At 46.0% G+C, this 25547-nt stretch overlaps 1 protein-coding gene across 3 annotated transcripts; it reads right to left on the bottom strand.

The window, feature by feature from the left end:
* Positions 1-130: 130 nt before the first annotated feature.
* On the bottom strand, positions 131-25414 carry IRAK1 (interleukin 1 receptor associated kinase 1). 3 transcript variants are annotated; one of them, XM_080987318.1, is made up of 14 exons: positions 25147-25414; positions 21832-21999; positions 20051-20242; positions 15576-15682; positions 14707-14874; positions 14098-14162; positions 13823-13937; positions 13603-13715; positions 12007-12211; positions 8505-8573; positions 8146-8367; positions 6104-6317; positions 2510-2632; positions 131-544 (listed from the first exon to the last, which is right to left on the bottom strand). In XM_080987318.1, exons 1-14 carry the CDS (start codon positions 25253-25255, stop codon positions 492-494), a joined length of 1923 nt encoding a protein of 640 aa, XP_080843444.1. In that variant the 5' UTR covers positions 25256-25414; the 3' UTR covers positions 131-491. The 3 variants fall into 3 exon arrangements, with proteins under 3 accessions (XP_080843444.1, XP_080843443.1, XP_080843445.1); XM_080987317.1 differs by lacking the exon at positions 2510-2632 and having other exon boundaries at positions 25147-25410; XM_080987319.1 differs by lacking the exon at positions 15576-15682 and having other exon boundaries at positions 25147-25305.
* Positions 25415-25547: the final 133 nt, after the last annotated feature.

Genomic DNA, 25547 nt, shown 5'->3' with positions numbered 1-25547 from the left:
CCCTTGTCACAAACTGCCATATCCTAAGAGGCTGGCTGTTCAGCCTAATACCACATGAATCTAGCAAAACAAAAAACAGACCTCTGTCAGTACCAAGTACAAATTTGTAAGCCAAAAGGATACAGACAGGTTACAAATATATAAAATGTTTTATTTACTGTCTTCAAGAAAAAGGAGTACGTAGTGCGGAGACGTTTGCAGGGAGGGTCATAGGGGTAAAAATCTACACAAATCCCCTCCTCCTACTGCCCTTCCAGTTTTGGGGTAGAAACTTTAATCTTCTACTCAAATAGACTCCATTGCCCCTGCCACCCCCCGCTTGAGCTGTGTTGTTAACTTGATGCCGTATTCCACCAGGACCCCTGGGTGCCACAGGGTTGGCAGTACCAGCTAAGGAATGTGCACCCCCCCCAAGGATGGTGGGACCCTGTAAAACGCAAAGTGCCGTCAGCGCTGTGAGAACTTTAATCCTTCCATGTCACTCAAGTTCATCACTCAAATTCATCACTCTCTTCGGGCTCACGAGGGGGTTCTGCAAGGTGATCTGGAGGAGGGAATAGAATTCATTAGAGATCCTTTAAAGCGTACATGATCCCTCAGGTCACTGCCAGCACAGTGCGTTTGGCACCTACCCTCTAAAGCTAGAACACAGAAATTGTAATGGGGTGGGAGGAATTTGTCTGGCCTTGGCTATGCTCCATGGAACTGCCTTACATGCATGATTCTTGCTATAAGTGCCAAGGGGTTCTGGGTTGATTTCTCAGTCCTCATGCTATGGGAGGCAAAAGGGCCCACACCCTTAGAAAAAAATTGGGGCCCCCCATTCAGTGGTAGAGTAATATTGTATGTATGCATGTATGAATTTTCACATTCAATCTCCAGCATCTCCAGTTCACCACCCCACAATTATTATTATTATATATACATTTATGCCCTGCCTTTTTCACTGACAGGGATTCAAGGCAGCTTACAGATAAAATGAGATTGTATGTTGTTGACTACAACTCCCATCAGTCCCAGCAAGCAGTGCCAGTGGCCAGGGATGATGAAAGTCCAGCAACACCTGAAGAGCCACAGGACCCCCTCTGGGCACCTCTGAATTACAGGATCTGAGGGAGGAGGGCAGGAACACTGCCAGGCATAGCAAACAGCACTAGGTTAGATTAGAGATACCAATGATAAAAAAGGTACTTTTTCTACATAATACACGTTTTATAGACGTCTCTGCCACAAGATGTGATGATGGCTTTTAAAGGGGGATTAAACAAATTTATGAAGGACCACTATTTTAGTAACCATTAGTTACAATGACTAAACCGTATAGAACCTCACTACGCAATACGCTTCCCAAACCAGGTAGCGGAGGAGGTGACTTAGTGGGGGGCAGACACCCCCTTCCTGCCCTCCTCGGCCACATTAACTCTTCTCATCTTCACATGAAATGCAGGCCGAGATGCAGACCCCAACCCTTCTAAAATAAAAAAGAAACTTCCTGGTCCACAACAGGAAGGCATGGCAAAGCCCAGGGTGGCTGAGACCACATGAAACATTGGCTTTGTGTGGCCCAAAACTACAGTCTGGGAAGAAGTAAGTGTGTGTGTGTCCTCTATCAAAGAAGGAGGCAGTTCTTGATCTGTTTCTGTGAGAAAAGAGAAGTCAAGCCTGAGGGTACTTGACCCAGAAGATTTTCTTTTTTGGTGCCCCCCACCCTCAGAAAAATGCAATCTCACCCTGAAGCCCTCTTGTGATTTGCTCCACTCTCAAGTGCAGTTGGCTATATTATATTAGCCTTCTAGCCTCGTTATTCACCTATCCTAGCATCTGTGGGGAACCTAAATTCTACAAAGAAAAAATATGTCAATAGTAAAAATAAATAAATACTGCTTGACATATTATAATCAGTTTGAGAGATTGGTTTGAGGTATCTGAGATTTTAAAGGTTGGCATTTTTGACAAGGCATAGTTCAGCTGCAGGTGGGGACACGGGGGAGGGAGAAGAGATAATGAAGAGCAGAAGCAGCTAAGGGGAGGCAGATAGGACTGGAGGCCTTGAGAAAGGGGCTGCAAGCCATCCTGGATACAAACAGCAGACTTTGAACAAGGTGGGTTTTGTAATCTCTACTCTCATGAGGGCTAGATTTCAATGGGTCTCTTCTATGTAGGATTATGTCTGGATTCAATCCTGTCTGTTTCAGATTCTATGCACACATGTCCCTACACAAACATGACATCCAGTGCGCATGGCTCAGGCAAGAGTGCCCTTGCACCACACATATGTTCAACAAAGAGAGCTCAACACCTGCTTAAGACTTTTCATTCTATTATGGAGGACAAGAGGCAGGTGCAAAAATATGCACACAGAGTACTAGTGGGTGGGATGAGACAGAGGGGAGATGATGAATTGATCTGATCTGCCTTTTTGAACAAGTCTCTACCTAACCCAACAGGGTCATTTGGGAGACTGACTAGTGCCACCCTCCATCTGCAGAAGCAGCAGCGGGAAGGTTACCTTCCCCTGACGCTGTAGAAGCAAGCACACCCAGGCTGCTAAGCTCTCCGTCGCGGTAGAGTGCCAGCCGTTCCATCATACGCCTCCTTGCTGGGTTGATGACGATCTGAGGGGCAGAGTCGCCTGCAGAGAGAAAGGAGCCAAGCACTGAGTGACAACTGGCCCAGATGTTAAGACCATCATCAGAGGCCCAACTCTGGGTGCCTCCACCTCCTGATGGGAGGCAGTTCTTGCCAAGGCAAAGGTCTTCTAAGTAGTGTTACCACATTTATGGGACTCCCTTACTTATCTGTTTAGCTGGTGCTGACTAATGCTAATTGAAGAGTTTCATTTTCCCAGGATTTTTAAAAAGATGCCTATGGTTTTACTGCTGCTTTTAAACTCAAGTAAAGAGAAGGGAGTCCATGATGGATGGCAGTTTCTTAAAGGTGAAATGTTGAAAGCCCAAATGCAGACAGTTCCAACAAGTAAGAAAAGTGGGAGGCATCTATAGAACCAGTGTGGCTACATAAGGGACATGAGCTGAGAGTTAAGCAGGGCATGTATAAGAAATGGAAGAAAGGGGAAATTACAAAGGAGAAGTATACAGAAGCAGCCAAGAGTAGCCAACAGCAGGGAGGTCAGATGGGCTAAAGCTCAGAATCAGCTTAGGCTTGCAAGACAGGCTAAAAATAATAAAAATAAAATGTTTCTTTGGCTGTCCTTGAAGCAAGAGGAAGAGCAAGCAAGTAAGGGGTCCTCTGCATGGAGTCCTCTATTGGGTGCTATTGGGTGACACAGAGAAGACAGACCTACTCAACACCTACTTTGTCTCCATCTTCACCCAAAAGGAAAGCAGTGCCCAATCTGGTGATAACATAATAAGTGATGTAAGGAGGGAACTGCAGACAAAGATAGGAAAAGAGGTGGTAAGAGAACACCTAGCTTCATGAAATGAATTCAAATCTCCAAGGCCTGATGAGCTGCACCCAAGGATACTAAAGGAGCTTGCGGATATTATCTCAGAGCCTCTGTCTATAATCTTTGAGAATTCTTGGAGAGCAGGTGAGGTCCCTGCAGTCTGGAGGTGGGAAAATGTTGACCCCATCTTCAAAAAGGAGAAAAAAGATGATCCAAGTAACTACTGACCAGTGAGTATGACATCAGTACCAGGAAAGGTCCTAGAATAGATTAATTAAATGGCTGGTCTGTGAGCACTTAGAAAAGGATGCTGTAATTACTTAGACTGAGCATGGGGTTTATCAAAAACAAGTCATGCCAGACAAATCTTCTTTCTTTTACTGTTAAGAGTTACAAGCATGGTGAATCAGGGGAATGCTGCAGACGTAGTCTACCTTGATTTCAATAAGGCTTTTGACAAAATCCCCCACAATATTCTTGTGAGGAAGCTGGTAAAATGTGGGTTGAACAAGGTAGCTGTCAGGTGGATTTGTAGCTGGTTGACTGACCAAACCCAAAGAGTACTCATTAAGGGTTCCTTGTCATCCTGGAAAAAAGTTACAAGCGGGGTTCTATCCTAGGTCCATTGTTACTCAACATCTTTATAAATGATTTAGATGAAGGAATTGAAGGGATGTTAATCAAATTTGCAGATGACACCAAACTGGGAGGGGTAGCTAATGCTGCAAAAGACAGAAACAGAGTTCAAGATTACCTTAACAGATTGGGTAAAGGACCAAAACTAACAAAAGGAATTTCAATATGGATAAATATAATGTTCTGCACTTAGGCAGAAAGATCCAGCTGCACAAATGTAAGATGAGGGACACATGGCTTACTAGTAGTACACGTGAAAAGAATCTAGGGGTCTTAGTGGACCACAAGCTTAACAAGAGTCAACAGTGTGATGCAGCTGCAAAAAAGCAAAAGCTATGCTAGGCTGCATCAATATAAGTAGGATGTCCAGATCAAGGAAAGTCATGGTACCACTCTATTCTGCCTTGGTCAGACCACACCTGGAATACTGTGTCCAGTTCTGTGTGCCACAATTTAAGAAGGATGTTGACAAGCTGGAATGTGTGCAGAGGAGGGCAACCAAGATGATCAAGGGTCTGGAAACCATGAATGGTTAGAAGGAATGGTTGAAGATGCAGGGTAGGTTTAACCTGGAAAAAAAAGAGATGATAGCCATCTTCAAATATTTCAAGGGCTGTCACATGGAAGATGGAGCAAGCTTGTCTTCTCCTGCTCTGAAGGATAGGACTTGAACCAATGGCTTCAAGTTACAAGAAAGGAGATTTTGGCTTAATATCAGGAAGAACTTTCTGACACTGTTCAACAGACTCCCTTTCTGGCAGTGGAACAGACTCCCCCAGGAGCTGGTGGACTCTCCTTCCTTTTAAGTTTTTAGGCAGAAGTTGAATGGCCATCTGTCATGGATGCTTCAATTGAGGTTCCTACATTGCAGAAGGTTGGACTAGATGACGCTGCAACTCTATGATTCTTTGTTGTTAGGTGTGTCTGCTATTTTGCTGTTATTTTGTTAGTCATACAGAAGGGCTTTTAACTTGGTGGTGGAAGCTGTCTTAAGAATCTTGTATTGAAAGAAAGTTATTTTTTTAAAAAAAGAGAGAAATAGACTAATGAAGTTAAAATCAAGAACAGGGCAGGAATTGTCAAATTCTAGCTGGTGGTGATACCACAGAAAAATCTGGTCTGAAATGTGGAAGGGTAGGGGAAAGAGATGTCAAAAAAGAAGCATGTTAACAGGTTTCAAAGAGGGTAGCCGAACATGCCATAGTTCTTCAGATGCAACTAAGAGGAACACTCTTCAGGCTACATTAGAATCTGCTTTTTATCACATCTTCATTGATGGGAAATGGCTCTTCAGGGTTTCAAATAGGAGCCTCTGTCAGGCCCACCTGGAGATGCCCTAGATTGCACCTGGGACCTCCTGCATGCAAAACAGTTTCCCTCAAACATTCTACCAAGTCAAGAATGCACTTTTGCAGGTAGTGGGCCATCTGTTTAATTTTATGATTTCTACATCTGAAAGCAAGAAACCAACAAAGAAAGAAAGAAAAAGGAGGAAGGGCCTTCCAGGCTTGCAGAATTGGGTGTAATACACTTATCTGCACACCTGCTTTAGAATCAACTGTCCCCTATCCTGTACTATGGTCACAACCCCATTTAAATATAACTTTTGTCTTAGCATTGCTGTGTGTGCTTTATTCATCCCTTTCAGGCAAATTTGTAACTCTTGGAAAGTTTTGGGACTACAATTCCCATCATCACTAGCTTACAGGACCAGTGGTCAGGGATGATGGGAATTGTAGTCCCAAACATCTGGAGGGCTGGAGTTTGCCTATGCCTGCCCTAGGGCTCAAAATAAAAGGTAAAGAAGAACTGTTCAGTTTGCACAAGGTTATGAGCTGATGTCATTTATCACAGCAGCTTACAGATAAAAATAAGAACTGCTAAAAACATAGAAAATTTAGAATTGGAATGTCACTGTTCTGTAACAGTTACTTAATATTTGGTTCAATTAAGTACGATGCTTGAAAAATGCTTGTTATTTGCCCATACATGTCCAGTCAGTTGGCCAATCCTCCCTGAAGCGTGGGGGAGGGACTGAAGCAGCCTGCAGTGCCTTACCTAGTTGGCCTACAGAGATATTCCCTCTGGGCATACTTCTGTAGCTCAGCAGCCTCAGGCTGCCCTCCAGGCTTTCATCACTCTCCTCAGGCTGGTTGAGAGGCCTGGAGGTGTACGAATCCTCTTGTGGAGTATGCAGCTGTCTCAGGGGTTGCAAAGTGGGGAAAGACTCTTTGCACAGCAGTAGCTGGAGCCTCTCTAGCTCTTGGTATACCTTAAAGACAGGAGGAGGAGTAAGTTGGCAGAGTGGGGGGCTCAAATAAGAAGACACAGTAATTTCCCAGAATACCCAGCAAGGCAAAAAAAACAAAACTTGGGGGGCAACCCCCTTGCAGACAGAAAGTCACATTCTTTCCTTGGATCTATTTGTTCCTACCCCATTGCTGGCCTTGACACTCAGGGCACTGCTAAGGCCCAAAGGACAGAAGGCAGTACATACAGTGCAGCCTCCCCCAGCCGGGACCCTCCAAATAGTTTTAGACTCCAGCTCCCATCAGCCCCAGCCCCAGATGCTGGGAACTGGAGTGCAACCACATCTGCAGAGCATCAAGCTGGGAAACAGCAGAAACCACAGTACCAGTATAGAACCAACAGCTGTGGGTATAAAAGAAAACGCAAGGTACAGTAAATATGACAGCAGGTGAAGCAGGAGCCCCAAACACTTATTCGCTGTTCCTAGAGCACTGGCTGCCCCCTGTACTCCCCGTTACAGTGGATGTTAGACCTGTCAGGACTGATGGACAGAACGACTTGTCCATAACGGCTTCCTGGGGCTGAAGCTCCTCTGTGGCACCCCCCCCCCCGACCACGCAAGCTGGGGATGGGGCGAATGGGAATCCAACAACCTCCGGAAGGCAACAGGTTTCCTAGCCCTGCCCTGTGGAATAAGTATGTGTCTCCTCCCCCTCCATTAATGCTTGTGGTTTCCCACCTATTTAAAATATTATGGCCCTGCTCACAGAAATGTGCAGGTAAGGAAGAAACACATATATTCCAATTCACAGACTAAAATTCAGCCAGGACTGGAAAGTATCTTAAAACCCACAGCTCTTTACTGGCTCAGCTCCAAGCTCACCAGTAGTTGGCACAGAGGGGACTCTCAACAATTATGAACAATGCCCAGGCTTTGACTTTTGAGAGCGGGATTCTGTAATTGTGGGGGCACAAATAATACATAAACACCCTTGCTTGCCCAAATGGCTTTGGTAAGAGGGTGAACACCACCAGTGTCAGTTTTCCTCACAGCAAACATGAAACATGGCTAACTATTATTGAGGACCTATTTGTAATGTCAAAGCAAGCTTTGCATATCCATCTTTTAGGACATTTATTGTGGTCCAAAATAGGCAGATGAAATATCACATTAAAAACTTGCAGACACCGAGTGGTTTTGCAAATTCTTCACCATAAGAGAGAGAAAAATATGTAACTGCAGGCTGCAATCTTTGATGCTTATATAGCTCTTGGCTGTAAGAGATCTGGCTCCAACTGCTTGACTTAAGTCCTTTCTAATGAATGGCTCCTCTGTTATGGACTGTTGAAAAACATCCCAACTGCTAAGGTGGTTTTAAAAATGAGCATAAAAGCTGTATGGAAAGATGGGGTTTAGAAAAAAAGGAAGCAGTGGACCAACAGTATGTAAATGTTGTGTCATCTGTGTGTGCGTTTATATAAAACCAAACACTACAGAGACAGAATAGCAAATAGTATGCAAGAGTAATGTGAACCTGAATGGGGAATGAACTTGGAAGTGAAACGCAAAAACACACAAAACCACAATCACAGATTTACCCTGGTGTCCCACTTCTTTTTCCTATTTCACAGGTGGGTCCAAGGCAGGGATTTGTCCAAGCCAAAGCCAGCTTAGTTTACTGGAGCTCCCAGAGAAAAGGCCTATATCAGGGCTGGGGAACATTTGGCTCTCCCGTTGTTGGTGGACGACTTCTATCATTCCTGGGATCTGTGGTCCAGCAACAACCAGAGGGCCACAGGTTCCCCATCCTTGGCCAAAATGCTCCAGCTCCCCCCTTCATGCCACCTACCTCTGTCATTGGGGGCCGGTGCTTGGCCCTTGGGTGGAGGCACCGGCAAGCCAGGCTGCCCAGTGCTGTGCCCAGTTGCTCTGGACAGGGCCCGGCCCGCGGGTCTGCGTGCTTCTGGTATAGATGAGTGCCAAGCTGAGCAACTTGGGACAGGCTGGAAGAAGCTGTGGCCAAGGACAGCTGGGCTTCCTGCTCCTCTTCCTCCTCATTCAGAAGATCTTTCTGAAGGCAGAGAGAGGGATAATCCGTTGGAAAAAGAGGAGGTGGGAAAGCCAGCAAGGATGGAGCAGCATCAACACTGACTGTTCGGTGTCAGAAGGAAAACAAGCTGCACATTAATAAAGAGAATAATTTCTCACCAAGTACTTGCTGTGTCCACGTGAATCCAGCTCCATAGATCGTCTCCCCGTCAAGATTTCCAACAGGACCTGGTAGGGGTGGGTTGGTGGGAGGAAAAGGAGCTGCACTTAAAATAAACCGGAATGCATAGCAAGGAAGGGAAAGAGAAACGGGGGTGGGGGGTTTCCCTTCTTTCCCCACATTCTAGCTTAGCCAACCAGACAGGATCAGGCACTCTGAGGATCGCATCCCTTGGGCTCACTTCCAATGCTCAATTTGTGTATTAAAATTGAAAGCCAGCAGCTTGTTGTCAACATGGGCTGGGCTGCAGGGCCAGTAGCATCAACTCTGCACACTGACCTGACCCCCTCAAGCCCCCCCCCCGCCATCCTCCCCAGTATTATGAGCAGGCAACTGAGACATGGTCAATCAATTTAATTTACTGTATACAGCCAGCGACAATTTTGTGCGTGTCCAATGTAAGCGCGGCCACTGATGCGTGGGTCCTTTTGCACCCAGAAGAGGGCAGAATGGAAGTGGAACAAGCTTATGCACACGCCTCTGATGCATGTGGGGGCCAGGAACAGAATCCCCACACAAAATAGTCACTGCCTGTATAGTCTAAGGCCTTCACAATGAACGACAGAGGGCAAAAGCAAGGCATTCCTCTAAAACCACACAATGCAAATCTATAAAGCTCTACAGCATAAAAGTCTGCAACATAAAATTTAAAATTACAATGCATTAGCATAACTGGAATAAAGCTTCTTAGCTGCCAGGGCAAATTTGGTTACCAGATGTGTAATTTGTAGATATTTATCAGCTAAGAGTTCAACTATCACTTCCTGGGGGGATCTATCAGAGTACCAATAAAGAATAGAGTATTAAAAATGTTATGAGCACTGTCTATAAGGGGCAAATCAACAAATGGTGAAGACATCCTCGACCTGATTACATCCATAAATGCGTTTCCATGCCATCTGAGGAATTCCAAGGTATCTCCCCTCTAAGGATGCTGAGGGCATCTGCTGAAACCGAAGCTCAACAAAGGCCCTATGCAATTGTGGGGAAGGTAGTGAGGCCTTGAATGGTTGTCCTTAATTTGAGGGTCCCAAACAGAATAACCGGCAGCGATTGTGGATGCTCTGGCTTGCTTGGAGTCATGGTCAAATATCCAATTTCTAAGTTCACTAAGGGATAAATATTTCCCCGCTTGGAGATTTCAAGCCCTAAGCTTGTCTTGACACTTTTGTACCCAACCTCCTGTCCTTAGCTGCTCCAACCAGCTGAGCTTGGTGAGAATATGGTCCTCAAAGTCTATGCCAGTAGCTAAGATAGGCTAGATCAATTCTGGCCGCTATTGAGGGGAGACCCAACTCAGCTCTCGGATGAGCCAACAGAGTCCCAGGAGGAAGCCCCAATACCTGCCTCATAAATTTCTTTTGTAGGACTTCTCGTTCAGATTTGACACCAGTTCATCAAATTTCAGCCCTATAAAGCATTGGTGCAGTATTCTTTGACACACAGATATTGAGGGCAGGATTTAAAAGCTGCATAGAGGGTCTTATATGGACTTTTGATAAATTTACAAATTAGCTTATACAATACATAAACTTGATCTACCCTTCCTAAATCCTGCTTGTTCATCATGAATGATGGCTTGATTACTGTCCCATTCTTGGATTTTATTTAATAAATAACCTGATTATAATTTGGAGGCCACATCTAGCAGTCTCATAGGTCTATAGTTGTGAGGGTCTGAAAGGTCTCCTTTCTTGAAAATGGGAAGGACTATACTGGTACACCAGCCACCCTAAAGAGATGCTGCCAGTCATGTTTAGGCATGTAAATAGTTTTGCCAAAATGGGAGAGCAGCAATTTACGTCCAAAGAGAAAACCGCCGGAGGAAACATCTCCTGGTGCTTTCCCAAGCCAGTTAGGGAGAGTTAAAGGGTTCTCTGTCTTGGAGGGTTTATATTCATTTTACTTCCAAAAATGGCACTAGAATGGGCAACTCAAATTTCAGGTATTATGGGGGTGTGAGTAAAGACTCAAAAAGCTTATCCACAGAGCCTCCTTGAATTAGGTTCCAAAATTTGGATTTGTTCCTCTCAATAGGAGCGAGGCCCAAAGATTTTCATAATGTACCCTTTTTTCCTCCCTTAACAATGTTTTATATTCTCGCCATTGCTGTTGTAGAAGAGAAATAGCCTCACCTGAACGGGCAAACTGAACTTGTCTTATTAGGACTGTTCTTTTTTCTTGGACTTACAGTCCCTATCAAACCGACTCCATGTGCTTGGATGTTTTAGGGTGGGAAGTAGGAATCAGAAATGGTCTACATTCCCTGGTTATATCCTGATGTAGCGCACAAATATTCCAAGTCCTTTCTAGAGTTTGCTGATGTAGCTTTTGACGTTTGTCTGTGGTCATCATCTGTCTGATATTACAATCAATTTGGTGGGTCCATTGCAGCCTTCTCTCAGCCTGGGAGTGGCCCACCATCTCAGACTCTGTCAAGGCTCCTGAATGGTGATGCTGCATTTGAAGACGAGCCTAAAATATAATCAGCAACACACACTCCCTTGTCTGATATGTAAATATAGTAACCCTTAGAAAGGTCAAGGGGTACTATTAAAACATACCAATTGATATTTGCAAATTAAAGAAAAACGTTCATGGCCTGATTTAGTTATGGCACTGAGACACTGGCAGGGTTCTCCCCTTCACACCCCTTAGTAGCTCACTTCCATTTTGCCTTGTCTCACACACAGGACAGGCAAAGTGCATAGCAGGGAAGGAGTCTTCCCCAAAAGATGCGCTCTTGCTGGGCTGGAGTGTGTTAGACGATCAAGTGGTCAAGGGGCAACCCCATCCCCCAAGTTGCCAATTCCTAGTTTGTACTTTCTGTCTCTGAATGAGCTAGATAGATGAACAAGGGCATAGCTCCAACACATCCTATGACAGTTAAGTCCTTGTAAGTGTTCCTGCAAGATAACAAGCCTTCAAAGGGCCAGAATTTTCACCTAGCACTGAATTCTTGGAAAGAACAGCTTTCCAAACAAAGCATATTCTTTCCAACACACCAAAAGAGGGAATTTTCCTAACTCATCATATTCTCCCTGTGCCAACCTCCCCACACTCCTGAAGTCCTGGGATGGGTGCTCAAAAAGCAAAGAAGCTGCAGGCCTAGATGAAATACGTGTGTGTGTGTGTGTGTGTGTGTGTGAGAGAGAGAGAGAGAGAGAGAGAGAGAGAGAGAGAGAGAGAGAGATACTCTTGCACTTTAGGGGGTTGGACTAGATGACCCTTGGGTCCCAAGTCTACAACTGTGTGTGTGTGTGCGTGTGAGAGAGAGAGCGCTTTGAGAGTAATCCCTTTATAAATGAAAAGTGATATATCAATTTTTTAAATAATAAAATCTCATTTTAGAAGTAGACAGAATGGACGGGAAGGAAAGTGTCCTGTCTTCATGGTGCAGTCTTTGCTAAGCCCCTCCTCTACCCTCCCCATGTTACTCACCACACCAAAGCTGAAAACATCAATAGCGGTAGAAAGCATCCCCGTCCGGACGTACTCAGGGGGCAGGTAAGCCAGCGTGCCCCGCACAGTCTGCGTCCGGCCCAGAGAGCTGCTCAGTCCTCCCTGCTTTGGTCGGCGGCTAAAACGTGCCAACCCAAAGTCAGCCAGTCGGGGGGTGAGTGCCGCATCCAACAAGATGTTAGAGCTGCAAGTGGCAGGGAGAAATAAAGGGTTTACAACCAGCCACTATACACAGCCTCTCACATTCCATTCTCCAAAATAAGCCTCATCAAAATCTCCTGTGTGTACCAATTACATTTTGAGCAGCATACGTTCTTCATCTTGTTGCTATGAATTTTGTTCCAGTCATCCACGTTGTGAGCCCAGAAAAAAAGAAATCAATCCCAGTTCAGCCTATTTTGCACTGCCCATTCTGCTCCAGTTAATCATCCAGAAGATGAGGGCTAAGACAAAGCACCAAAGTCCTGCTCTCTGACCACTTATACTTTAATCCAGCAACTCCTCTGGCTACTGAGATTTCACCAGGCACTGCAAACACACCTTTAAGTGTATATTTACAATCCTAAAAGGAACAGAAGCTTGCTTTATGAAAAACAAAAAATGAGATCTCTGGAAAGCTGAATTCTGGGCTCAGTATCACATTCTGTGCTTTTTCTGGAATCATAGCCCCAACTCTGCTTTTAATGGAGATTTGTAACATTTCCACACACACCCAAAAAATAGAACTTTAAGAGATATAGCTTTTGGGGTTTTTTTTACTGGGGCAGGTATGTTCCAAAAAACAGCAGAGTTCTCTTGTGCTTGCTGAAGACAGGAAACCGCAGTGTGTTGGGAAAAGCATGAAGATTTGTGGATGGTGAGCAGATTGTTTTGGATTACAAAAGCTACAGATTTCAGAAGCTTGGCTATTCTACCCGTTGAAATGACCCTGACCTGCTTCTACTGTCTGCACCCTGCTAATTATTAAAGGCCCATCACAATAGCACACAACAGCACTACCGATATGGAAGAATTTCTACTTGGTGCCTTTCCCATTCAATAACAGACCTATCCTTTGCAAAGGATGTGTCCAGAGTTTTTAATACACTTTTATATGCTAAGAACAAGAAAACTGGAATTCTGCACCCAGGCAACCCAAATTCTGCAACCTGCTTGAATTATGCAGATTTAGTAAATTGCCTAATTTCTCTGAGTAATTTATTCTGGCTTTGTTAATCATAGAGAGGGACAACTGGTGAAGCAGAGCACCCAAACCCCACCATTGGGAAATCTCATACACAGACCCTTCTGGCTGCTTCCATTTCAGCAGACTTGGCTCACACTTTTCAAAAAATAAATAAAAAATATGGGGTTTTTAGAAAGCAAAGTTCTGCAATGAATTTCCTTGTGGAATCGCAGCACATGTGCCAACACACGTCTTGTGATGATTCCCTCCTCCCCAAGTCAAAGCAGAAGATGTGAAAAGCAGAACTCTTCCTTCTCATGCACAAAGCAACAATCCTCCAGTTTGGTTTAACATCATGCCCCGTTTTCATCTGTTCGCAGCCTGGGAGAGAAGCTCTCCTCCTCTCTCACCTCTTGACATCACCATGAATAAGGCTAGGAGAATCGCTGTGAAGGAATTGAATGGCTCTGGCAGTGCCCACTGCTATATGCAGCCGCTGGGCCCAGGAGAGGCAGGGACCTCTCTGAAAAACAAAAATCAAATCAGCAAATCAAACGGTCTTTGGTGCCACCTTCTGAAGAACCCCTGGATAAAAGTATTGAGAAGAAGAATAGAAGTTCAGGTGAGTACCTGTCTACGCAAGTGGTCCTCCAAGGAGCCCTGAGGTAGGAAGACGTAGACAAGGCAGAAATGCCCCTGCTCAGCACAGTAACCAGCAAACTCCACAATGTTGGGATGGCGGAACCTGGGACACACAAGGGGCAGCGTTAAGGAGAAGCAGCTCAAGCGCCTCCCTATGTCCCACCACAGTTTTTAAAAAACAAACAAACAGCAAGCCTCATGCACAATCCCTGTTCCTGAAACCCCACCCAATAACCTTCCAATTCATAGTTTTCAGGTCTCACCGGGAAAGTTTTTCCACCTCTGTGACAAAGCTGTTCTTTATTACAGTCCAATCCAATTCTGCTTCCTGTCAGTCAGATTGGGGGGGGGGGGTGAGAATAGATAAAGATGATCAGTATCACCACTAGGAGCACACCTTCCTTCAGAAGAACTGGCAAGGCCACACTTGTGGGGTGGGAATGAAAGAGGACTGAGGTGGCTCCCTTCCAACCCCCCACAGCCAAGCACAAAGGACACTGGAGAGACACAAGGAGATGAGGAGTCACCCCAAGGGTCCCACAAGCTCTGCTGCCAGGGCACTCCAAAGACTCAAGCTGCTAGAAGGCCCTTCAGTCAGAAATGCTGGGAATCTGAGCTGAGACCTTACATGAGCAAAGCGAACGCTAACTGATTCATCCTTCCATGGACCAGATGGAAGAGAGGCAGGAAGGCTGTGGAAGGCAGCCCCTCCCAACCTGGTGTCCTCCATATGCTGTTGGGCTACAACTTCCATCCACCCCATCCAGTGTGGACAGGAGTCATGGGAGTTCAAAACACCAGGATACCAGGATGGTGGAGGGGAATGCAAAGTAAAATGGTCAGGCCCCCAGCCCAGTACTCTTTGGTTATACCTCTTTGAGCCGTTTGACAGCATAGACAGTGTTGCGCAGTCGGGCTTGGTAGACGCAGCCAAAGCCACCTTCTCCAATTTTCAGGGTCTCTGAGAAGTCTCCTGTGGCTTCGCGCAGCTCCTTCAGCTGCCACTCAAAGGGGCAGGCAGGGGACAGAGAGTCAAGGCTCTGGAATTGGGAAGACAGAGAGGAATGAGCTTGAAAAGGGCAGCATCCTCAACATGTGCTCCTCAAGACAGTCGAGTTCCACTAACTGCATGGAAGGAGGGCATCAGATTCCAGCTCCTTGAGGTCTTGTTGCTGGCAGCGAGTTGCTGGAGAGAAGCAATTATCCGGCATCAGCCCAGAAGTGATAATGCTGAAAGGATGCAGAAAGAGAAAGGAAGGGTGCAGAGTACAAACATGAGGGGGATCAGAAGATGGCTTAAACAGTAAGGGGAAAGAAAAAGCCACCATCCAAAAATGGCAGGAGGGACGGCAGGTACACAATGGGGAACTAAGCAGTACAAAAATATGACTGAGGAAGAAACAGGTACTTATTTATTGAATTTGAATCTTGACTTTCCAAAGGAGCCCAGGCAGCCCCATAACTGTGACAGACACTACCTGCTTTTACATGTAAAAGAATAAGCGTGTTGCAAACCATGAGGACTAGAAGTATTAACAGTAGACAGATGCTCAAGGCTGAGATTCTCAAGAGCTAGATACTTAGTTCCATCATTCAGTAGCCCAGCCTACACCACCCTGGTCACCAGGCAGCTTTCCTTATGTTTTCCTGCACATCGAATTCCCACATACACCCCACCACCACCACATATACAGTCAGAGCCCAACTGTTCCATCAGGCAGCAGCAGAATTAGGTCCATACCTGTTCATCAAGGCGGGTGGGAGGCAAAGGTGGGTTTCTCTGGCCGACACTGTTAAGGTGGCTGCTGGGAGGGGGGCCTGGCAGAGACAGCGGAGGACAGGAGGGCTCTGTTTGCATGGGGAAGAAGTGGGAATGAATGCCGTTATAGCTGGGGTACAAAAATGGGACCTCCTCCAACTTCCAGCCCCCTCAATGATGTCTGCTGAAGGTGGTGGAAGCAAGAGGGGGAAACACAGAACGTTTTGAAAAGCTGCGGGAGATACAGGAAAGACTGGGAGAATCACCACTTTTCTTCAGCACCGCTTAAGAAGTTACATGAAAGGAAATTCTACCACCTGAATAAACTGAAATTAGTGACAGAGCTGCGGGTTCCGACAGACATCTCGACTGCTCTAGATGGCACAGAGCCTGCAGAAGGAAGTGACAGGCAACTGGGTGGGCACAGAATTCAACACCCCAAGAACCTCTACTTTCATTTTAAAATTACGTTTCTAGCCTTCACAACATACAAGGAAGACTTGAAAAGTGTGCAGGCAATGCTTGATGAAATTTCAATAGCTAGTTTATGTGTGGATGCACCCAGAATCTCCAGTGCCTTCAACACCCTTTGTCCTTGGTGTTTCCTGTGACTGGCAGAAGCAGCATTGGAGGGAGAGAGGCAAAATGCACACAGTTTATTCCAGATGCAGAACTCAGCTTTCCTCGGTGCATAATTTTGGGCAGTCTTGGCATAGAATTTGAATTTTCCTTTAGCACATGGTTCACAGAGACCCACGTATCCAAGTGGGTCCTGTATACCTTTAAAAATAGGGCACGGAAATAATTATCTCCCCTATCAGTCTCAAAAGACCAACTCACTACCCTAACTCTGCACCACATTCATACACAGCTTGCAAAAATAACCGTTCCATTTTTTCTGGCTCCCAACAGGGTCAGCATGGAGCATTTTGGTGCTTCAACCTAAACAAATCCAAATGGCATACCACTGGCCTCCTCTGAAAAGATGCTTTTCCCATAGTCCCTGCTCTATTCTGCAGCTACATAGAAAAAATTCTCAGTGGATTATGCCCCATGGCATAATTGAGCACTTTTGGCCCTGAAAACTTTTAACTTATGAAATAATAATAATTATTATAATGATGATGGGACATTTTCAAGAAGGCTTGGAATACCAATAATCCAGATTATTGAAATCAAAGTCTTCTAAAACTTGGCACTTAAGCAAAATCAGTTTCTTGATATTCAGGTCTTGATCCGAATCTACAAACAAATTTAAGAGTCAAAAAAAGGGGAGGAAAGAATGGTCTGCTTATGAATGAGATCTCAGAAAATACTTTTATCCAGAACTCTTTTCCTTGGGGAAGGCCCACCACATATCCCAGTAGGTTCCAGTATCCTGGCACCCCCTCCAACATAAGGGGGAAGCTGCCCTGTGTACAAAAGAAACTAATTGTGGTGTTGTGCATACTATTTTCCAGGGGGAGTTCATTGATTTGAGCTGAAAGAGGTCCATATTGCACCTTGGACCAGTGCTTTATCCAATCTTATTCTTCTATCTGAACTCTCCAGTTTTGTTCCTGTCAGGACCTATGAGTTTGATTTGAAGGAAAAGAAGTATTTTGAATATGTTTTCACTTCCCCTTCCAGTAAAAACACTACAGGTGGCTTACAATAATACTCAGGACATCAAGTGACCCCTTTGTTTGATGTGACGTATGGAGAGATCAAGCTGAAGGGCTGAGGAAAATTTTAAATTTCCACTTTGACCCTGTAGTGAAGTTAGGAGTTTTTTGTTAGCCAAACTTTGGTCAAGCTGAGAGAAGCATTGTGGGAGAACCAAAGGCCAAAGGATTTATGGGAAATGTGTCCTTGTTGCTTTAAACTGTAGACTAACTAACTCTGGGAGTGTGAATACGTTATCTCATGCATCTGCAGGAAGGAAAACCTCCAGTTGATTACCGTATTTTTCGCTCTATAACACGCACCAGACCATAACACGCACATAGTTTTTAGAGGAGGAAAACAAGAAAAAAAATATTCTAAACGAAATAGTGGATATATGATTTTTGCGGTTCATGCTGTGGCCACAGACATGTGATCTGACAGTGAGTTTGGAGTAGCCCAATGCGAAAATCCTGAGGATCCATGCTTTGTAACCACGGAGGAGGGAAGGAAGGGGAACTATGGATCATCTGCTCACGACTGCAGCAGATTCCCCCCGCCACCCACAGGCATTCGCTCCATAACATGCACAGACATTTCCCCTTACTTTCTAGGAGGAAAAAAGTGAGTGTTATGGTGCAAAAAATACGGTAGTGGTGTTTTAACACCTGGTATCTAAGATGCTGCCTGTGTGTGAATGAGCCATCAACTTTGAGAATTTGGGAGGAACCCTTTGATCCCAAGGTCTTGTGAACAAACAAGCTTCAGCTGTCACAAACTGAGTTATTACCCAACTAGTTGACCATTGGTAAATTTTTAATTAATCAGAAATTCTGATTGGGGGTCCTCTTACACGTGGGGTCCTAAGGATAAAAACCCTAGGACCGAAGCCTGCAGCACATCTGCCCTTCTGTCAGGCGTACCACCATGCTGACAGTCGCCTTGCTACATTCATATGCATGTTCTTTGTGATGAAGAATTCCTATTGTCTTCCTGAGATGCGGATTCAGCCTTAACTGCCTTAACTTTTCTTGTGTTCTCATTTTATAAGTACATTTAGCTAGCGATGCTTTACAATGTTTTTATTTTCCTGTCTGAAACTACTGTAAGAGATGTGCCTACTTTTAAGTATGTTTAATCTTGTTTTTTAAATAAATTTTTAAAAAGGCTTTTCCTATTTTGTTCTGTGTGCCTTTCTGGGGGAAAGTCTGAATCCAAAGTCTGACCACTTAGCCTCCTACTGAACCTGTTGAATTTCTGCCTGCAATCTGTGGTAAAGCAATGCAGGGTGGGGCAGCTGGCAACAAGGAAGAGTAACCTTCTCCCTTGGGTTAATCTTCTGGGCTATCCCCGGACAAGGGAGTGGTGGCAGCAACTACCCCTCCTGCTGTGTTTTGTCCTGAAAAGTAAATGCTGTGGCACCACCTTCCCTCTCTTAGCTGGGTCCCGCTGGATTGTAGGACAGGTGAGGAGGGTGGGTGTGACCCAGCATTACTACCCAGACGCTTCCTCCCCTCCAGCATAATTGTGGCACTACAAAATTGAAGATCCTTCTCTATAGTGCCATAGATGACTCCTAGACAGAGGAATTTTCATATTTTGCATAGTTCTGGCTTTTCCTATTTCAAGAAGAAAATCTTACTAAATGAGAAAAAGTACAAAAATGAGCAGCAAGAATAATCACGGGGCTGTAAAACCCCCAGGATAAAAGGCTAAAGGCCCAATTTCCCCCACCCCTGTAAACTACAAAGCAGGAGCCCCCTTCTACTGCAATGCAAAGTATAACGTTAAGAACCATGGAAAGGGAATTTCATCGCTTCTCATACATTGCTAGAACCTGAAGTCCCTTTTTTTCTCTGGGGATTCCCAACTGAGAGCAGAGAATTGAACTTGATGCTGTTCTGAATAGCCCAACCCCAGCAGTGGGGATACATGTGCTCCCTTGTAAAAGAGAGTGTACACCAAGAAAGCCAAATTCTGCAGCCTACATAAATTGTGCATATTAAGCATGCGTGCACATTATTTTCCTTTCTACGTAATCTTGCTTTTGATGGCCAAGGAAGGAGCCAAGAGATACACCCTCCACCCCACAAAACAGGACTCCTACTCAGCCTACCCCACCCCCTCCACACAGCATTTCATCAGGCACACTCTCAGGCCCAGAGTCATTACTTTAAAGTCTAGAAACATATGTAGGCTCAAGTGACATGAGAAGCTCTTGGAAAGCATCATCACAGAACTGCAGAATGCACACAGTTCTGGCAAGGAAATTAAAAAAGCACAAACCATTTCCAATATGCCCCACCCCCTTTCATTGCCCAGAAGTCCCATAATGAGATGCTATGCTGGGAAAGGGGAGGCTTTAAATCAGAGGCAACTAATGCACTACCCTCCAGATGGGAGCTGCAGCCCACGTCCCATCAGTCTCAGCCAGCATGGTGCAAAGTCAAGGGTGGTGGGACAACATCCGGAGGAAACCATATTGGCTACCACTTACTTGCAGTCTGGAACACAGTCAGCATTTCAGACCACAGGGGTGGGGAGGAGGTCATTAAGCATTTCCACTAGAGCCCTGGACTTCAACTGGTGGGCCAGGACCCGCCAGTGGGTCACGACCTGATCCAAGGTGAGTCACAACAGGAGAACTGCCACCATACAAGTATATTGTGAAAGATTAAGAAATGCATGTTTGGGTTAAAAGTGGGGCCTGGGTCTGAAAAGGTTGAAGATGCCTGCATCAGAGGAGAAAAGCAGATTATACACCTTTACTATCCTCAATAAAGGCTTCCCCTAGCCATGGCATGCATTTTTACCTGGTGCAGGTGAGGAAGCTTGTTTGTGGGGCTCCCAAATCGGTTCCCTGGCCCTGCTGCTGCCGTGGCTACCAGGATCTGGGGCAGGCGCAGCACGTGGGGGCTCAGGTAGGGAAGGCGGTGGCTCAGGGGAGGCATATGGAAAATGAGAAGACAATGCACTGGGCTTCGCAGGTTGTGGTGGTGGATGCCCTAGAAAAAGAAGAAGTGAGAAAAGATGTTAGACAGCCTCCAAAAACAGGAGCTGTCACCACATTGCCTTCCTTGGATTTCTCAGCCTGAGTGTCCTGTCTGCCTCCTCATGTCCCAGCACTCGTGCAGTAGTGGGAAGAGAAAAAGTGTCCTGCAGCAGGCAGGATTAATATCAACACACAAGCAATCAATGCAGGAACATCTTGACAAATATTGACAACACACCCCTGGTCAATGGTTTGGGTAATGGGAGTTGCAGGTCAGCATCAGTCACCACTTAGAAAACCTCCCAGACTTATCCACGCAAAGGCTAAGGCAAAAGCCATGTTTGAAGACGTGGATGTTAACCATTGGCTAGGACGCTGGACCTGGAAGTCTAAACTAAACCCAGCCCAGGTACAGATATTCTGGTGACCCCTGGCAAATCACACACTCTCAGCTTCAAATGGCAACTGGTGCCCTGTATCCCAAAGATGTTGCAGGACAGATTTTCAAAATGTAGCACTTCAAAAGCTGTGTCTCTTCTTTGTTTGCTTCTCTCTTTATTTGGCATCCTCTACTCAGAGTCTTTATTAAGCTCCAGGGATTGTTTACTCATGGTGGTGGTGGATGGTTGATGGAGGACCCTACTACCTTCTGTGGGTGGTAAGGGAGGACTCCATACTCTATTAATTCTATTAGTATTTTTGGTAGTGGTTTTTGTTTTTTATTTGCATTACTTTTCTATATCTTTTTGTATTTTAAAAAATGTAGCACTTCAAAAGCTGTATGATGATGAACCAAGACCTATAAAAGCCTCCAAGTGGGGCTTTTACTGCATCAGCATCCACCTTACAAAATGCCCTTCTGCCCCAAAAGTTCTGTAGGAAATAAAACCATGTACCTCCTTTCACCAGTAGGTGGAACCCTATTATTTCTTACAAGATTTACCAACTATTGGCTGTTGGGATTTTCTGGTGTTTTTTTTTAAAAAATAGGACTTTTCACATTTCACTCTTTACACTTCAAAGAGCAATATTTCAAGTTTTTAGCCTAGTTTATGTTGCACGTTATAAGTTGCTTTGTATACAGTTCCTTTTCAGAAAAGCAACTAATAATTGCAAAAGTTTTATAATCCACTTTTCAACAAAACGGTCTCTAAGCAGGATACAGCAAAGTCATAACACACACTTGCACAACAAATGCAGCAGGAGAAACAAGATATTTAATTTTGAGCCTTTTAGACAAGTATTTGAGCCTTAAAAAGTTTTAAATGCCCATCCAAATGCACCTGGGTAAGAACAATTCCTTTAAAAAAATTCTAAACATGCAGGGTAATTGCTAGGTGTCATGATGGAAAGGAGTTTGATAAGCAAGAACAGCCATGACCTGAGAATGTAAACAGCAGGATTCTGGGACTGGGGCTGCAGGCACTACAGAAGGGGTGGATGGGGGCGGGGGGAAAGAAGAAGGGACGTTCCACCCCCTTCCTTCATAGTAAACAGGCTGAAAAAGTGTTGCTTGTTCTCGTGGCTTTAATTGCTCCAGATATACCAACCAATAAACTGAACTAGAAGAGGGAAGGCAGGGAAGGCTCATGATGGGCTCACATGAAGTGATGACATCCCGTGGCAGATAAAGCTCCAAGTCATCAAGGATCTGCAGTAAGTCACCGACAGAGGCATTGCGATTCATCCAGGCCCACATAAGATGCTGCGTCCGCCCATCCATCTTCTCATACAGGCGCAGCTCCACCTGATCTCGTACAATCCTGGAAGCTGAGGTACAAGAGAGCAAGGAAGAAAGGCCAGTTATGGCAGAAGTATCTGCTGTCAGGAGGCAATCCCAATATTTTCTGCCATGAGAACAAGCTTATTATCCATGTGCTATATTACAATTCTGTTCTACTCAGATTTCAACAAGGCACAGCAATATTTGTCTGCATTTTGCATCCACTTAACCTTCTTTCCCTGTTATGAGCAACTCCTCAAACCTATACTCTTAAGACATCTATACCTGAATACTGCCTTTTGATTCAAGATAAGGATAGGCAACACGACTAAATCCAATCTCAGGAGCTTTGAAAATTTAGCCTCAAGCCCACCCCCAATTCCCTTATGAGCAGTTTATCTTTAGGGGAAATGCCTTTTCTTTCCCCACCCCCACCCCAGGTATCAACAGCACAGGAAGTTGCTTTATGGAAAGGGTCAGACTATGGGGCACAGAATCATTTGACTTTCAGCAGCAATCTATTGGGCTCATGCAGAGGTCTCTCTCACAACCTATTTACCTGCTCCTGTTTTGGCTATAAAGTTGGGATGTGCTGGATACTGCTGGTTTTGCAGATTGCAGACTGACCAAGGGCTCTGAGTACTCAGGTTTGACCAAGGCTACCCCAATCACAGTAGGCCATGTAGAAGAGCCAAATCAATTTCAGATGTGGTTCTGCTCTCCCACACCCATTTTCTACATTTATATTGGTTGCCACCACCATTTTGTCAAGCAAATTTTCCAAACAGTAAGAAGAAATACTCTTATTCCCAGGAGGCGTCCAAACAGTAAGGAAGTGTCCAGCCTGAAACTGGAAGCTATACCACATTTACCTCAGCTCCCATGTCTGTGGTCACTATTTCAGCTGCACTCAGTGCTATTTTTCTGAAAAAAGAGGTGCTGGAACTCACCATGAACACCTCCCTTGTTCTCTTAGAATGGCAATGACACCGCCTGAGAGGTGCCAGAATTGAGATCCAGAGCATTCCAGCTTGAAAAAAGCCCTGGCTGCACTGAAGGTCAAAAGCACCCAGACAATTGTAAACTGGTTTCAGTATTAAAGATTCCATGGCAGAGAGAGATTATAGTTGGAATTGGGGGGGGGGGGGGAGCGATAATAAAAGAAGGAATAGAAAAAGATTTCATCACATTTTTACCCTACAGCTTAGCTGAGTTACAAGAAGTTTAAGGTTATATTGTTCAAAGCTTTTAAACAGAAACCAAAGAGGCTTCTGAGTCAGGTATCATCTCAGCATCTAGGTGAAGGCCACACCCTCACCTCCATTCAATGTGAATGTAGACAGAGCCCTGGTCGGCACCATTAAAACATCAAAACCATGTGATAACCTGTGGAGAAACACCAGTTGTGTGAACCAGCACTTCCACAGGGAGGGTGGGGTGAGTTGTTGATGCATTGCAGGCGGGTTGGACTAGATGACTCTTCATTCCCTTCCAACGTTACAATTCTATAATTCTAATGCCTGCCTCTGCAGTTGAGATCCCGCAAATAACGGTGGTGGCCTGGACAGTCACCACATGGAAACCCTGGTTCATTCAAGGGATGCTTCAGCCCACATGCCAAAGGGCTGCAAATATGCCAGGGAATATGCCTGGCCTCAAAGGGTGGTTGTTTTTAAGCAGTTTCCTGTGAAAAGTCACATTTGGTTCTGTTATGAAAAAATACCTAGAAAGCTGGCAATTATTATTATCAATAATATTAGAAGCTCTCCCACATAATGCCAAACCAGCTATGCTATGATTTTTTTCAACCCACTTGAAGTGCATGCACCTAGAGAAGCAGGTTGCTGCCCACAAGTTTGGGCCTCAGTCAGTAGCCTATAAAGGGGCCACCCACAGCACTGTGTTGTTTTTTACAGCCAATATGCGAACAGAGCCTTAATACAAAAAGGCAAGTTGAGGCAGCTGATTCAAATGGCACATTTGGAGTGCTATTAAAGGGGGAGCAGGCAAATCTGACCCATGAGAGACTTCCCACTGGGATAGCCTCCTGGGCAAGCCCAACTAAAGAAGACAGGAGGAGCTGCACAAGAGCGCTTCATTAACCGAGGATGCAGGCACGTCTGCCTCGCTTGGATCTCCTTTAGCCACCAAAACACAATGGGCTGACCCCAATAACACAGCTGCCCTTCAGTAATTTCATTTCAAAACTTTTTTTGAGCTGGGCCAGTGCAGGGGTGGGGTGGTGGGTGCAGGCAGCACACGCTTAAGTGAAGACTCTGGTGTTTGCTTGTAGCCATTCTAGCCAAAGACTTCTTCCATCCTGGGACCCCTTGCTATGCCAAACCAGATCCACCTTCCCAGTCAGTAGCTTCTCAAGCAGCTGCTTTTTGTACTCCTCGCTGGTGAAGGTGGAGATGAACTTCTAACCTTACACAAGATCCTCCCTGCACCTCAACAGCTCCCTCCATCCTCCTACCGCCATCAGTGCTGGCATGGACTGCAAACTTGATCCCTGCATGAACTGATCCAGAGCAATTTCTGCCCTGCGAAACAGAGACCTTCCAGCTGTAGAGAAGGTTTTGTGCAGATCACCAGCAAATTATTTTCTACTTTGAAGAGGGGTTGGAGGATGATAGGCCAGTCACCTTCAACATCTCAAAATGGGCTGCCAGAAAGTCCCACGGCCACAGCGGCTGCTTCTTCCACACATCCCTTTTGTCCTGGGGTGGATTTGCCACCTGGAGGCCAGATTTCCCCCAGGACCTCTAACCTTTGATCTTCAGTTTGTGCAAAGCAAGAGCAATGGAAGGTGCCCCTTTTGAGCTGCCTGTTCTTCGATGCCTGGCGGCAGGCCGAGTTTCACAGTCGGCAGGGACCCCGAGGGTCATCTAGTCCAACCCGCTGCCATTCAGGGATCTCAACACAAACGGCGCTGGGTTCGATCAGACTAAGGGCAGTAGAGAAGTGTAATACGTAGCTGAATAAACAACGACAACAGCAGCGCCAAGCGCCTCTCGACCGGCAAGCATTTCCCCCGGGGCAGCCCACCTTCTCCGCCCGCGGACCAGGGAGGCTCCCTCTCGCGGGGGCGGCGGCAGCGACAGCCCTCCGTCAGGCCGGCAAGCGGCGCCGCCGGGCAGCCAGTCCGCCTGGAGGCCGAGGGGCCCGTCTCCCTCCCCCGCCCGCCCGCTCACCGAAGCGCTCCCACTCGGCTCTCCCCAGCGCGTCCATGACTTCGTGGAACTTGCACATGACGGCGGCGGGCAGCTCGTAGAGGAAGCGCGACGCCCCGGGAGCAGCCATGGCCCCCCGGCCCCGACTGCCACTCTCGCCCTCCGCGCCCCGGGCCAGGCCATAGGAGAGCCGGGCGGACGGAGGAGCAGGAGCAGGAGGAGGAGGAGGAGGAGGCCGGCCGCGGGAAAGGGGCCACTTCCCCTTTAAACGCCGCTCCGGGCGGGGGAGGGAAGCGGCCCTCCGCCGCGCCGCTCTGCGCCTGCGCCACAGGCCCGGAGAAGAGCGCTTCGCAGGACTCGGACGAGGCGGAGCCAAGCGGGCGTCTCTATAGCAACGGAGCCGCCATTTCCGCCGCCCCGAG

This window comes from Podarcis pityusensis, assembly GCF_964106645.2.
Source record: "Podarcis pityusensis genome assembly, chromosome: 17".
NCBI classification, from domain to species: Eukaryota; Metazoa; Chordata; class Lepidosauria; order Squamata; family Lacertidae; genus Podarcis; species Podarcis pityusensis.
This window is presented reverse-complemented; position numbering and strand designations above follow the sequence as displayed.

Coding starts and splice junctions, on each gene's coding strand:
- IRAK1 (XM_080987318.1), bottom strand. CDS start 25,255: ATGGCTGCTCCCGGGGCGTCGCGCTTCCTCTACGAGCTGCCCGCCGCC. Junction 22,000..25,146: donor AGCCGAGTGGGAGCGCTTCG/GTGAGCGGGCGG, acceptor CTTGTACCTCAG/CTTCCAGGATTGTACGAGAT. Junction 14,163..14,706: donor CTGTCAAACGGCTCAAAGAG/GTATAACCAAAG, acceptor TCTGACTGACAG/GAAGCAGAATTGGATTGGAC.